This window comes from Palaemon carinicauda, chromosome 42, assembly GCF_036898095.1.
Source record: "Palaemon carinicauda isolate YSFRI2023 chromosome 42, ASM3689809v2, whole genome shotgun sequence".
Lineage (NCBI taxonomy): Eukaryota > Metazoa > Arthropoda > Malacostraca > Decapoda > Palaemonidae > Palaemon > Palaemon carinicauda.
The window spans coordinates 29,815,190-29,829,896 of NC_090766.1; the positions used below are offsets into that span (position 1 = coordinate 29,815,190).

The window sequence follows — 14,707 nt, forward strand, 5'->3', positions numbered from 1 at the left end:
CTTCCCGGGCGTTAAAAGGGGCAGAAAAGAATTATAATACATTCGATCGAGAGGCTTTGGCTATTCTTTGGGTTCTAGAAAAGCATCGGTTCTTTTTATTAGGTCAGTCGATTGAGTTGCAAAGTGACCATCGCCCCTTACTTGATTTGTATTATAAAAATAATTTGACCCCTCTTCAAGCGAGATGGAACGAGAGATTGTTAGAGTTTAATATAAAGGGTTTACACCACATAGAAGGTAAAGCTAACAAGGTAGCTGATGCTCTCTCTAGAGGTGCAGTAATAGGAGTAACAACTAGAGCACAAAAGAGGAACAAAGAACGTAACCAAAATAGTGAAGACCCCCATCATAATAGAGAAAATAGAGAACAGGATGAGAGTTCTCGCGATGCACATGCAGTAAACGGGAGAGAGGGAGAGAGAGAGAGAGAGAGAGAGAGAGAGAGGAGAGAGAGAGAGAGAGAGATACGAACTGCGAAGAGGAATATATGTGGATGACCGAGGACATGACCAGGGGTGTCCAGAATGAATGCCCTGATGATGCAAGTTTGATTGACTTGGGAGGTTGGGACATAAAAGAAGTCCGAGAGGGACAATAAAAAGGAGGAATGGATGGAAAAAGTGCGAGCAGTGATTAAAAAGGAATCGGAGAGTTATCCGTCATTTCTGAATGTGCCTCGTGAAAATTTTTTTATTGAAAATGATGTCTTATATTGTGCTTACGAGAAGAGCGGAGGGGAATTTTGTGCACGGGTAGTTCTTCCTCCCTCTTTAATTAAACAAGCCATCCACATTGTACATGCAAGTCTGTAGGCAGGGCATTTAGGGATTGATAGAACATTAAGGAGAGCACGTGAATCCTTCTTTTGGTTAGGAATGAAAAAATCTATAGAGAATTATATATAAGGTTGTCATGCTTGTAACTGTTTCAAAGAACATAAAAACACTGTACCGGAAGCCAGAAAGTGGCCGGTAGTTCCCATTAAATTCTATAGAGTGCATATGGATGTAGTAGGACCATATCCTACTGGGTTAACATAACATAAGTATATATGTGTATTTGTGGATGCATTTACTCGGTACACTCATACTTACGCAATGTTGGATAAATCTGCAAATTCATTAGCCCAGGCGCTGTGCTCTTTCATTACTACGTTTGGTTGACCGAAAATTTTGATAAGTGATAATGGTCTTAAGTTTATAAATAAGGTGGTGAAATCGGTCACGGACGATGAAAATTGAACACTTTTCAATGACCGCATATAGGCCTTCAGCAAATGGCTTAGTAGAGTTGCACAATAGGGAAGGAGTGCGAATTTTGCGTTACTTAGTGGCTGATGACCCCCTTCATTGGCACGCCATGCTTCCTACAGCTGAGCTACCTTTGAACATTGCATATAATGCTTCGCTCAGGGACACGCCTTTCTTTTTAGGTGGTGAAATCGGTCACGGACGATGAAAATTGAACACTTTTCAGTGACCGCATATAGGCCTTCAGCAAATGGCTTAGTAGAGTCGCACAATAGGGAAGGAGTGCGAATTTTGCGTTACTTAGTGGCTGATGACCCCCTTCATTGGCACGCCATGCTTCCTACAGCTGAGCTACCTTTGAACATTGCATATAATGCTTCGCTCAGGGACACGCCTTTCTTTTTAGTGTATGGACAGAATCCTGTGTTACCATATACGGTACTCATTAATTCGCATCAATTGCAAAATTATTCAACTGAGCAATACCGTGTATATTCATTAAATCTATTGAGGAGAGTAATGAACACCACTGAAAGGTTTTTGAAAAGAGCTAATGAAAATCACAGCTCAAAGTATGATGGTCGGTTCAAAACCGCACCGGTAAAAGTATTTGTAGGCGATCGTGTGTATTTGAAACGATTATAACCTAGGAAACACAAACTAGAGCCATCGTATTAGGGTCCATACCGAATAAAGATGGTTAAGTCTAACACAGTTCTGATACAAAGCATTGTTAATGGCACAGTGTCTGAACATCATCAGGCACACATACATGTGGCACCTGAAGAGGTGGTTTTCAAAAGTGTTTCTCCTTACCCCTGCATACGTGACATCCCTCGAGTTGATGAGTAGAAATTTTTTTTCCTTTGCTGTTGTTATTGTTTGAACAGACCTCATTTCTTCTTTCGGCGTGTTTTTAAATAAACGTGATGATAGCAATGCGTTAAGTTGATGCTAAATTTATACGTACAATGTTGTGGTAAATTTTGCTGAGTGTGGAAATGCGTATAACATTGTTGAGTGAACCTAAAAACAATCAGAGGTTAAATAGGTTAAGTGAGATCCGTCAGGTGGATGCTGTATTATTCATGTATTTATATAATTCCTGGTTGCTGGGGCCGGGGGGGGGGGGGTCCCCGAATGGCAAGTGGCTGCGGGATTAAAGTTCAGCCTTGAGTATAGGCAGTGTTAAAGAATGTGTAGATGTGAATACCTTATACTTAATGTTACAAGAGAAGGGCGGGAAGATGAATGATTTTCTTGGGAAAACGGCTAGTGGCCACCGGTTGAAAGTTGCAAGTGCAAGTGTTGTAGTGATTTAAATAAATGGTGAAACGGTGGTAGTGAGTTGTGTTGCGAAATTGTGCCGTAAACCCGGACAAGTAGAATCGAGGAATGAAGGAATATCTATTCCTACCCCTGTCCCGCCCATGACCCGCGTATTGCCCGCAACCAGAGGGAGGTTATTGATGTGGTAATTGTAGACTCGATGTTATGATTTTTTTTTCTCTTCAAACTTTGGGTATTCTGTGTTTTGGTTGCAGAGGTCGTAAGAAGAAATGAGTGGAATTATTTATATTGTTTTGTGTACATTTTTACATGCAATATTTAATTTTTCTGTTTTTTTGTGGAAGATGTGTTTTGGGGGGGGGGTGATTTCTATATATATACATTTTATGTTGCATTTCTATTTAGTACATGCCATGCCTATTCCGGGTTGGCGTGTCCTCCATATATCATTGACTAGTGAGGGCGAGTGCACACCTCCTCCTGGAGTGAGGAGCTTGGGGCGGAGTAATGTCCTAATTCTGTATGTATATGTCTTGTATATCAAGGTAAATGAACTCAATATTCATGAGAATTCCACAAAAACCTGTGTGTCAGCATGTTTTGCAATGGCTGCATTTTGATAACGAAGGCAGTAGTTAGTTGCCGGTAAGCACTCGAGTTGATAAGACCCTCACCTGAGAGGGTAGTTGTGTATTATGTACTTACAAAAAAATCTTTTGTAATAAATGAAGAAGAGCCATATGCCGACGTCTCATTATCCGTCTGCACGGGTCATATATATACTATATATATATATATATATATATATATATATATATATATATATATATATATATATATATATATATATATATATATATATATATATATATATATATATATATATATATATATATATATATATAAATATATATATATATATATATATATATATATATATATATATATATATATATATATATATATATATATATATATATATATATATATATATATATATATATATATATATATATATATATATATATATATATATATATATATATATATATATATATATATATATATATATACACACACACATATATATATATATATATATATATATATATATATATATATATATATATATATATATATATATATATATATATTTGTCTGAAAATACTTAATTTAATTTGGTCATACAAAACTTGCAAATAGTAAGGTCCTAATTTATTTTCTCTACTGTATTTTGGAGAAAATTATCTTTCAGTTATATTAAAGAAGTAACACTTGATTACCAAATTCCTACTCACCATTGAGACCATGCAACCATCAATCAATGGGCTATTCAGACCTTTTAAGAGATTGCCACGACTAACAAAAATAATGACAAATTTTGGTCACCCATTTCCTCGGTAATATCCTATTTTCCTATGCAAATATCTATGCGGTAATTATTTTCATTGTCATGTCATCTGTTCATCCACTACTATTTAGTGTAGTGTTGAATCTTGGTTATGCATATTATCTGTCATTATCATAGACCACAAGCCAGAAATGCATTTGGGGAATAAAAAACATCTTAATCATTACAAATTTAACAATGCAATGCCTTTACCTGTACAATAAGCTTCCAAAAGACCAATAGCCATCAATGAATAGGTTTAGAGATGCATAAAGAATCATCATAGCAACAGGATCATTGAAGAGCCGTAGCACAAAAATGGAGTGAACTCGATAGGAAGTACAGCACACAAAAACCAGCACATATGGAGGAAGCTGAAAAGAAATACATCAGCATTTTCAATAGTTCATCATTTCACACAAATGTAAACAAAATGACAAACCATTCCAAACTGTAAGTAATTAATGTATGATTGCTTTTATTCAAAATTATATACACTACCAATTCAATTTCACTGCAAAATTTTAAGCACTCTACATCTGGGTTCCTTATTTACAAAACTTGAATCAGAAGCCAATTTGGTATACCAATCAATAACTGACTAAGAGATTTTATATTATTTTCCATGACATGGGCTAGAACTCAAAAACAATAAACGGGTGTTTTTGAAAAATTTAATTTTCAACTTCTGATTAAAGGATGAACCCCTTCTGAAAACAACTTCCTATAAATCTACTACTTCACATACTTACATAGTAAACTCAATAACAATTCATCAACAAACTCACACACTCTGCACCACTTTGACTTACATGCCCGTCCTTTACAGTACCACGTCTATATCATCTAATGAGCATTTTCTCGATCTCCCTTACCTCCTTCATCTCAATATTTCTGAAATACTGCTTTTTTCATCTGACTATTATTTTATACGATCTACTAGATTTTAGAGTCAATGACCTTTGACTTACGATATTCTTTGAGTAAATAATTGAATCACTTCAAATAACATATTTTACGTATTCTTACTCTGTCGAAGCTAGGCTTATATCGAGGTTTACCGAAAAAAATAAGAATTTCCTGTTTTCTTTCCTTTCAATAAGCTTAGGCCTCTAGTACAGTACTGGCACAATTTACTAATAAATGGTAATAACCACTGCATCGGTACGCTGAAGTTGCTTTTACCTTCCAGTCTTATCATCAACTTGAGCAGAAGTGGGTAATGCATTACCTTCCTCCACATTGTGAAACATTTATTAGATTGTAAAACATTTATAAGTGTTATTTAGGGTTTTAGTGATTATTAGGGATGCCTTCTCCAAACACTGTTAATAATCAATGTGTAAAATGTTCAAAGGAGTTATTTCTGGGTGCTCATTATCCCCATTGGTATCGGGGATTACAGTGGGGAGGATGACAATAATATAACTCCATATTTTTAACGATCATTCAAATTTGGATAGTAATGGTCTAAATAACATATTGTTACCTTTGGCTTCTTTTGTTCAATCTAAAAACTCTAGTGAGTCTTTGGGTAAAGGCAGGGATTCTAGCCTAATCTGCCCAGTTTAGGAATCTAGTCATATTCTTCAAGTTTTGCCTAGTGCACCAGTCAGTAAGTATTCTGAAGGCACAGTGCATGACTAAGCTAGTCGCCTTTCTAAAGCTGGGTACACATATGAGAGCAGAACACTGTAGCATAACAGTGTTACGGATGTACATGTATCAAGGTGTCAAAATGTTCAGGATGCTACTGTAGTGCATCAGGAATGTAGCTTCATTGCGTTCCACTGCAATAGCTGATTAGTCTGTCTGTGTTAATTACCGACAATGGTTAACATATAAGTCACAGCCGCTGCATAGATTACTTCACAAAGATGAAGAGAAATAAAAGATGGTGGCAGTCAAAGATATACAGTAGTTGAGTGGAATACAGTGGTTGAGTATTACTCTCTTACAAAAAGTTTCAAAATTTAGGATATGACAGAGAAAACTGAAGTTTGAGGGAAAGGAACACAAAATGTTCTTTAGGATAGTATGAAAAATATCATTGTTTTCAAAGAAAACGTGTTCTATATTTGTCAAGAAAAATAAAGTTGCACTGAATAGTCATTGAAGGAAATGCTTGCAGTCTTTCATGATGTTTTTTCAAAAACTTTCATTGACTATTCATGTTATCAGATTAAGTAAATAAAAACTGAAGATTTCTATATTTACGCCAAATAAATACTTCAGAAAGCTTGTCACCATTTCAAAATGATAAATTACAGTAACTGAATAAATCATCACCTGCACCCGCCTTGCTCACTCAGATTTGTTCCAAAATGATGGAATATAAAATAAGCTGCATCCTCTCTTGTAATCATAGATACCATGGAAGAAGAATATCTACAGGAAACCTGATGATCTCCTTAAAAAATAATTGGTTTAAAAGATAAAGGGATTAATAGAGAAAGTTGATCAAAACTTAAGTCTCGTATTGGAATAAAAAAGACGCCACTTTACTCATGAGTTTTTCTAGTGTTCGTTAGTAAATAAAACTAGCTGATACATGATCTGGCTTTCAGGAAGTAGCGACCATCATCTAATTCAAGAACACTGAGGACCATTCATTAACCGAAAAATATATCCAAGTAAATGTCAAGCAAATATTGAAGGCATCTCATAATATTTTGTGACCATATATATGACCCCGGTGGCTACAGGGGCATAACAATAATTATAATAGAGCCAACGTATCCCTGCGTGTCGTAAGAGGCAACTAAAAGGGACAGGACAAGGGGACTGGGAACCCCTTCTTCTGTAATTTTGTTCCTGAGAGATGTTAAAGAAGAGGAGCTGGGGGGAGAGTGACTGTTCCTTGCACTCAAGTTTTTGGGGTGTCTGAAAGTGCATGGATGTAATACAATAGAGTGAAAGATGCCTAATTGAAAGTATGTTTAGGAATAGAAGGATGGATATATTGGCCTTGTGTGAGACAATGAATGAATGATTTAAAGTTCTCTGGCATCCTGATATCGAAGATCATTGACGCAGATATCGTTTAATATAAATAAAAATTAAAAGAAGATTCAATTAAAACCAGAAAAGTATATATGTTATAGAAGTTACATAGCATTAGGAAGACCTGCTTCTGATATAAATTTAAAAATACCACTAGCATTGTACGACACATCATGTCCAAGGATCTTGGCAAGGATGAACCTGCTATCTTCACCCCGAGCCTCAAACAGATATCTATTTCTTTCTGTGCTATGCGTGGGGCATTCAATCAACAAATGCCTCACTGTCAAGGGTATTCATCAGTCGTCGCATGGTTGGTGTTGGCCAGCCAGCAGAAACTTGTATGTCATCCAAGTGTGACCAATGCAGAGACGACAAAGAGTAGTCTCCCATTTTCGGGGATATAACAATCGCAAATTCTCAAATCTTATTTTCGATTAAACTATCCCAATGCTCTCGCCAATTGTTATAAATAAAATTCTTAATTGCTGGTAAAAAAAATCCTTACAGGGAATGGGATACCTTCTTGATAGCACTTCGGCTGAAGCACTCTTTGCCAGTGAGTCTGCCTCTTCACTTCCAGACACACCTACATGTGCTGGAACCCAGCGAAATCGAACTGTTATACCTTCAAGGCCAATAATGAAAAGCTAATCTAAAATCTTTATAACTAAAGGGTTACTAGAATTAAAACCTTCTAAAGCTTGAAGGACACTTCTTGAATCACTATAAATGGTAAAATGGCCCTCCTCTTTTAACGATATTTTCTCAATAGCGGTTAGTATCCCATATAATTCTGCAGTAAATATAGAAGATATTGGAGGAAGTGCACTTCTACAGTTAAAAGAACTACTATATACTCCAAATCCAATGCCAGCATCAGATTTGGAGCTATCAGTATATATAAAAGTTGATTCTCCATGTTCTTTAACATGTTTGATAAAAGACCCCTAGATTCTAATTCAGTCATGTTATTTCTAACACCAATAAGATATTTACAAAATGATATCTCTGGTAACTTACACGGAGTGGTTGATGATATCATAAATGGAAACACCTTACTTCTAATTATTTCAAAACTTTTTAATAATTGATTCACCCGTAAGCCATAAAGTTGAGGAGATTTTGGGTGCAACTCAAAGTATATTGAGTGCCTAACAAGGCTTGTAGTCATAAAGACTTAAAAGTTAGGGAGTCTTTGCAACCTAAACCAATACCGACTAATAGAAGCCATTTGGTAATGGTCTAGAGGTAACTCTCCATCATCAACAAGAAGCCTTGGGAAAGGTGAAGTTCTAAACGCTCCTGAGGACAATCTAATTCCAGCATGAGGTATTAAATCTAGTATCTTTAATCAGCTTGAGGTGGCTAAGGAGTATATTTCACACCCATAACTAGTTTTGGAAAAAATTAAGGCCATGTATAATTTTAAAATAATTTTACGGTCTGCCATGATGTATGGGACAACACTTTTAAAAGATTCAGAGCCTCAAAATATATTTAGCTTTCAACGCCTTTAACTGAGGAACCCATATCAACCTACAATCGAAAGTCAATCCTGAAAATTTAGCTTTGCCTAAACATGGGATCCGTTTAGCTTTCATGTATATATCCAGATTTGGATGCACTCCCTGGATACAACAGAAATGGACATTAGTAGTTTTGCTTTTTGAAAACTTCAACCCACTCATATCAGCCCACTAAATAATCTTGTCAATTGTGAGTTGTAGTTTTCTCTCAACTACTGCCATTCCAGCTCCAGCAAATGATATAGAGAGATCATCCACAAATAGTGTTGAGAGAATATCTTGACTGATGATATCCCATTGATTGCTAGTGCAAACAGGGTTACACTCAGTAATCTACCCTGGGGAACTCATCCTTCTTAACATTTCATCTCTGATAGAGTTTCCCCCACCCTTACTTGAAAAACTCTATGTGAAAGAAATGATTGGATAAGGAGTAATGGAATTCATGAATGGTTTTAAGTATACCATATCTCCATGCAGTATAATATGCCTTTTCGAGATAAAAAAAAAAAAAACTGTTACAAGGTGCTGTATTAAAGCGAAGGTTTCACAAATATAGAACTCAAGTCGTATCAACATATCAGTTGTTTAGTACATTTTTCGGAAGACATACTGGATAGGTGATAAAATACCTTCCTTTTCCAGGTACAACATCAGTCTTGCATTGACTATCTTCTCCATGATCTTACATAAGCAAGATGTAAATGCAACCTGGATAACAATGATCCAGCCATATTCTATTAGTACTACTTAAAATGAATACATTTGTATTAACAAGTACATGTCCAATCGTTGCATATGGAATTCCATTGGGTCCAGGGGCTGTATCATTAAAGGAGAATTGTATGACTCCTCCCTTCCTGTTGCGATAATTAAAACTTTCTTTTCTTCAATCTTCCTATATTGGTGACCAGGGGATACTACCCACTTACATGATGCATTTGAGAAATGATCGGCCAAGGCATTGCTAACCACTATTGCTCCAGTCACATAATGACCATTCACTTTCAACACTGGTGGTGGGTTGGGGTGAATTTGCCAGCTATCTGTTTTTACTTTCCTCTACACAGAAGATGGTGATGTTCTACTGTTAATGGAAGAAACAAAATACACCCATGTCTGGCACCTAGCTTCTTTCATGTCACGACAGAACTGTGCTCTACATTTCCTGTATGTAATTAAATTCTCATCAGTATGGCGTCTTTGTAATCGTGTTACGAGATCTTGTAGCTCTGTGCAGGGCACTTAGTTCTGAAGACCACCAGGGGACTGGTCGTCGTTTGAATAACCCTGCTGTTTTGGGAATTCAATTGACAGCTGCTGTATGGAGAGTTCCATTCAGTAAGTCTATGGCATCATCAATATTTTCAAACTGTTCTGCATCCCCCCCAATTTCACTTAGCTAACGAAATTAATCCTAGTCCGCCTTGTCAAGATTCCATCGTAGCGATCTCTGTATAGGTGGACCATTGTTGGTGTTTATAATGATTGGTGCATGATCACTAGTATGCCAATCCTCTAATGTCCTCCAATCGGAATCGAGAAGGCAATTAGAGCTTACGATTGATAGGTCTGGACATGAACGTAAGTGTGTAGGCTCTCCTGTAGTAAGGAGTCCCACATCTTCCTTTTCCACAATTGATGATATGATATTTCGCTCGTGTTTGCTAAAACATCACCCCACAAAGAATGTTTACCTTTCAAATCTCCCAGTAAAAGAAAAGGAGGGAGTTGTTGAATCACTTCTACTAAGTTATCATACAAAATGTTACCATTTGCAGGCAAGTACAGAGAACAAATTGTATATTTTCTCCTTATATCAATATGTACAACCACTGCCTGCAGAGATGTACAAATAGACTAAGACATTTGGGGAACATCTCAACGAATGTATATGAGATTTCAGCCATGTCTCTCTACTTGGCGATCATATGGTGTCCTAAAACTAATATATTTGCGAGGACAAACAGTATTATGATCAAGTTTGCTCTACTGTAGACATATGATTATGGGGGAATGCTCATGAATAAGGAGCTTAAGTTCTTCATATTTGGCCCTCAAACCCTGATAATTCCATTCCAAAATGGAGGAAAAATCTATGATTTATATTTTGGTAGACCCTTTGGATGGCGTCTTCCCATTAGCAGTTTTTAATATATCATTATTTCCAAGTGGTTTTATTAAAGAGGGTCTTGATAGATTGTGTTTTGCATTTATGATTTTCTTTTTGTCTTTTTGATCTAATTGTTGAGGGGGATGGTGGACCTCAACTTAAATTTCCGAGTTATTCGAATTGACTTTCAGTTGATCAGAAACATAAACGGACAAAGCATCATATTTATTTGACGTCATAATTTTGATATTTCTTATGGAAGGGGGCGAGAGAGATGGAGGTCTCTCTTTTTTTTCCGATTATTAGGTGGTGAGCTACCAGGTTTTTGCCTTCCCCAATACATGTGCACCTGGTAACTTGGTTTCAGTTGGAATCTACATCAAATCAGGCTAGGAAATGGCCTGAGAGAGGTTAGTACTATTGTTGGTAATGGGGGAAGAAGACTGTACAGGAATGGGCAATGACCCAGTTTTAATATACCGTGGCAGTGCCTCAGAAGGCAATGTGTTTACCTCGTCATGCAACAATTTATTATTAGAAGTTATATTTCTTTTCTTAGAATTACTGACAGTATTAGATGGGTTTGATGTCTCCTGTGGTATATTTCCCTTTGATTTTAAGGCCTTTGCATAGCTAGTTAATTTATTCAATAGTCGTTTTGCCTGTCCCACACTTACTTGTTCTAAACTTGATTTGTTTAGGGCAGCTTCCTCTAACTTATACAGTTCGCATCTCCTATCAGTTGATTTATGATTCAAATTGCAGTTTAAACACCTGGCCTCAAGTATACATTCTCCATGATAAGATTTGGAGCAAATACCACACATTTTTCATTTTTGCAAACTTTGAATGGGCATCCAAATTCTAAACAATTAAAGTATTGCAGGGGTTTTTGCTTGAAAGGACGACCTTTAATCCTTTCATTTTCAATAACAATAGGGAAAGGTACATCAGCATCCTGGGAAGTAAGGATAATCATTGATGTTCCAGGAACCTTATGTGCTTTCCATACATTTAGTGGACACATGAAAAGTAACTCCTCCTCTGTAAATTCGTACAGGTCTTTAATAAAGACCACTCCCCTTCCGTAAGTAAAATTTAGATGAGGTTTAATTTCTGTTATTTCATCACTGCTTGTCTTGAAGTTAGATAGTATTGCAGACTGCATCGATGATTTGGCATGGATGAGACAACTATTCATCCCAAAACAAGATATATGTCCTAGTGCAATGGTTCCTACTTTTTTCTGAATCAACTTACATATTTTGAAATAATTCCCTATTATCCATTTAGGTTCAGCTACAAGCCACATTGGTTTTGGCTTTCTCTGTGAAGGAATGGGTACATTTATGTCTTTTTCAAACTAATCACCAGGTTTGTATACATCCAATTCCTTAGGGATCTTATCACAAAGAGCTCCCATGATGTTCAAGCTGTTAATTTTAATATTACTAATATTACAAACGGCATTAAACGCTTCGTCATGATTATCAAAAGATATCAATGAGTCCCATTTTCCATCTACGAGTCTCATCGTTATTTATCAATCCATAGCACTCAAATGCTCTATATATATCATAGTTTATCTCTAATGGAATTTTGGGAACATGAAGCATTAGCAGTTTCCTTGTGATACCCAAACTACTACATTTTTTAACATCAGTAGAGTGGTCTTTTTTAGTTCCAAGGTCGTCAACAGAATTTTCCTTGATTAAACTAGCAGAGTTCGTCAACAGTGCTGGGGAATAGTCAGCGTATCAAGGGGATGGGGGTTACTTATTTGAAAAAATCCATAAGGCCGTGGTTGAGATAGGGGTTGATAGGTTACGTTTACCTGCTCGACAATATTAGGGCATCATACATCAGATAGGAAATTTGCATCATCCACTATCGGCACAATGACACTATACTTCCCAGATGGATCTCTCCATAACCTACCCAAAGGATAGCACCAAAACAGATATAGACGCACAAGTGCAAGCTGAACCCGCCTGTCACGACTGAGACCAAGAAACTATGGAATCATCCTCCCCATACCTGTAATGATGGGCTTATGGCCAAAAGCCGTGTATCCTACCATAAGCATTGGATCCCCCTGGATTGTGAAGACCCAACATTTGAAAATAGTTCCGACAAAAAGGCCGAAACCATCTTTGGGATGGCTGAGACTATCCAATACTCTCACATATATCTTTGAATCCAAATACCTCCAAACCGTGACACCTCCCATTCATTGACGCAGGTAGCAATAACGGATGTAAAAGCATCCACGCCAGCGGCTATAATGGATGTAGAAACATCCACCAAAAAAATAAAAATAAATTAATAAATATATATAAGTGTGCAAATACACATATATATAAGAGAAATTTTTCTCATTGACTTGGGACAGCAATACAAAAGAAACTTTATAAAATTAGCAGACAGTCAAAGTAATCTTAAGAGAGACAAAGATGAAAGAGAAATTTAGCTTCAAACTGGGGGAGCAGTTTCCCCAAGTTCGAGAGCCCTCTTGCCCATCACCAAGTTTCGACACGGAAATGATATGCCTTGCTGAAGCTCAATGATTTCATCAATGCATTCTCTCATTAAGAGCATTTGGAAGCGAAGGCTTCACAAATAGAGGACTCAAGTCGTATTAACACATCAGTCAAGTGCATTTTTCTAAATCCACACTGGATAGGTGATAAAATACCCTTCTTTTCCAGGTACCACATCAGTCTTGCTACATCAGTCTTGCTTTGACCATCTTCTCCATGATCTTACATAAGCAAAATGTTGATGCAATTGGCTGATAGTTTGCTGCTAAAAACTTATCCTTACCAGGTTTTATAAAGGCTAAAATAATGGTTAGTTTCCAAACGCTTAGATAACTGTGACCATGCCATATTCTGTTAATAATGCTTAAAATGAATAACTTTGTATTAACGGGTACATTTTTAAACATTGAATATTGAATTCCATAGGGTCCAGGGGTTGTGTCATTATACATTGCAAGTGGGGAATCAAACTCTTTCTGTAAAAGGAGAATTGTATGACTTCCCTTCCTGTTGCAATTTTTTTTTCAATGCTCCTATACTGGTGACCAGGAGCTGCTTCATACTTACATAATAGATTTGAGAAATGATAAGTCAGGGCATTGCTAACCTCAGTTGCTCCAGTCAACTACTGATCATTCACACTTCAACACTGGTGGTGGGTCGGGGTGAATTTGCCTGCTATTTATTTTCACTTTCTTCCACACAGAGGATGGTCGTGTTCTACTGTTATTGGAGTAAACTAAAGATACCCAATACTGGCGACTTGCTTCTTTCATGGCACGACGTAACTATGTTCTACATTTCTTGTATATAATCCAATTGTCCTTCAGTACGGCGTCTGCGCAATCAAGTTAAAGACCTTCTTGTGCCTCTCTGCAAAACAGTTAGTTCTGAAGACCACCATGGGACTGGTCATCGTTTGAATAAACCTGTTGTTTTGGGAATTAAAATAACTCCTGCTGTATAAATGGTTCCATTCAGTGAGTTCTGCATTCCCTTCAATTTCGCTTAGCTCACAAAATCTATAACAGTCCACCTTGTCCAAGATTCCATCGTGGCGATCTCTGTTAAGGTGGACCATTACTGGTACTGTATTTATAATGATTGGTGCATGATCACTAGTATGCCAATCATCTAATGTCCTCCAAACAAGTCGAAAAGGCAAGTAGAGTTTGCGATTGATAGGTCAATGCACGACAAGGTACCTGTCTGTGTGGGCTCTCCTCTATTAAGGAGCTAGACATCCTAATTTTTCACAATTGATTATATAAAATTACCCCTTGTGTTTGCTAAAACATCCCCCATAAAGGATGTCTACCATTCATATCTCCCAGTAAGAGAAAAGATTGAGGGAGTTGTTGAATCACCTCTGCTAAATTATTATAGGAAATACCATTTGGAGTAAGCACAGAGAGTATATTGTATATTTTCTCCCTATATTAATCTGTACAACCACTGCTTAAAGGGGTGTAGGAATAGATAGATGTATTTGGGGAACATCTCCAAAAATGTACATGAGTATTCCTCCATGGCTCCATGCTTGTTGATAATAGGGTGTTCTATAATTAACATACTATCGAGGACAAGGAGTG

At 36.8% G+C, this 14,707-nt stretch overlaps 1 protein-coding gene across 1 annotated transcript in view; it reads right to left on the bottom strand.

The window, feature by feature from the left end:
* The window catches only part of Alg3 (Alg3, alpha-1,3- mannosyltransferase), a 416,824-nt gene that overhangs the window by 235,147 nt on the left and 166,970 nt on the right, over nt 1-14,707 (bottom strand). The window contains exon 3 of the mRNA XM_068364818.1: nt 4,144-4,304. Within this exon, the coding sequence (XP_068220919.1) occupies nt 4,144-4,304 (161 nt within the window). The remainder of the gene's footprint in view (nt 1-4,143; nt 4,305-14,707) is intronic.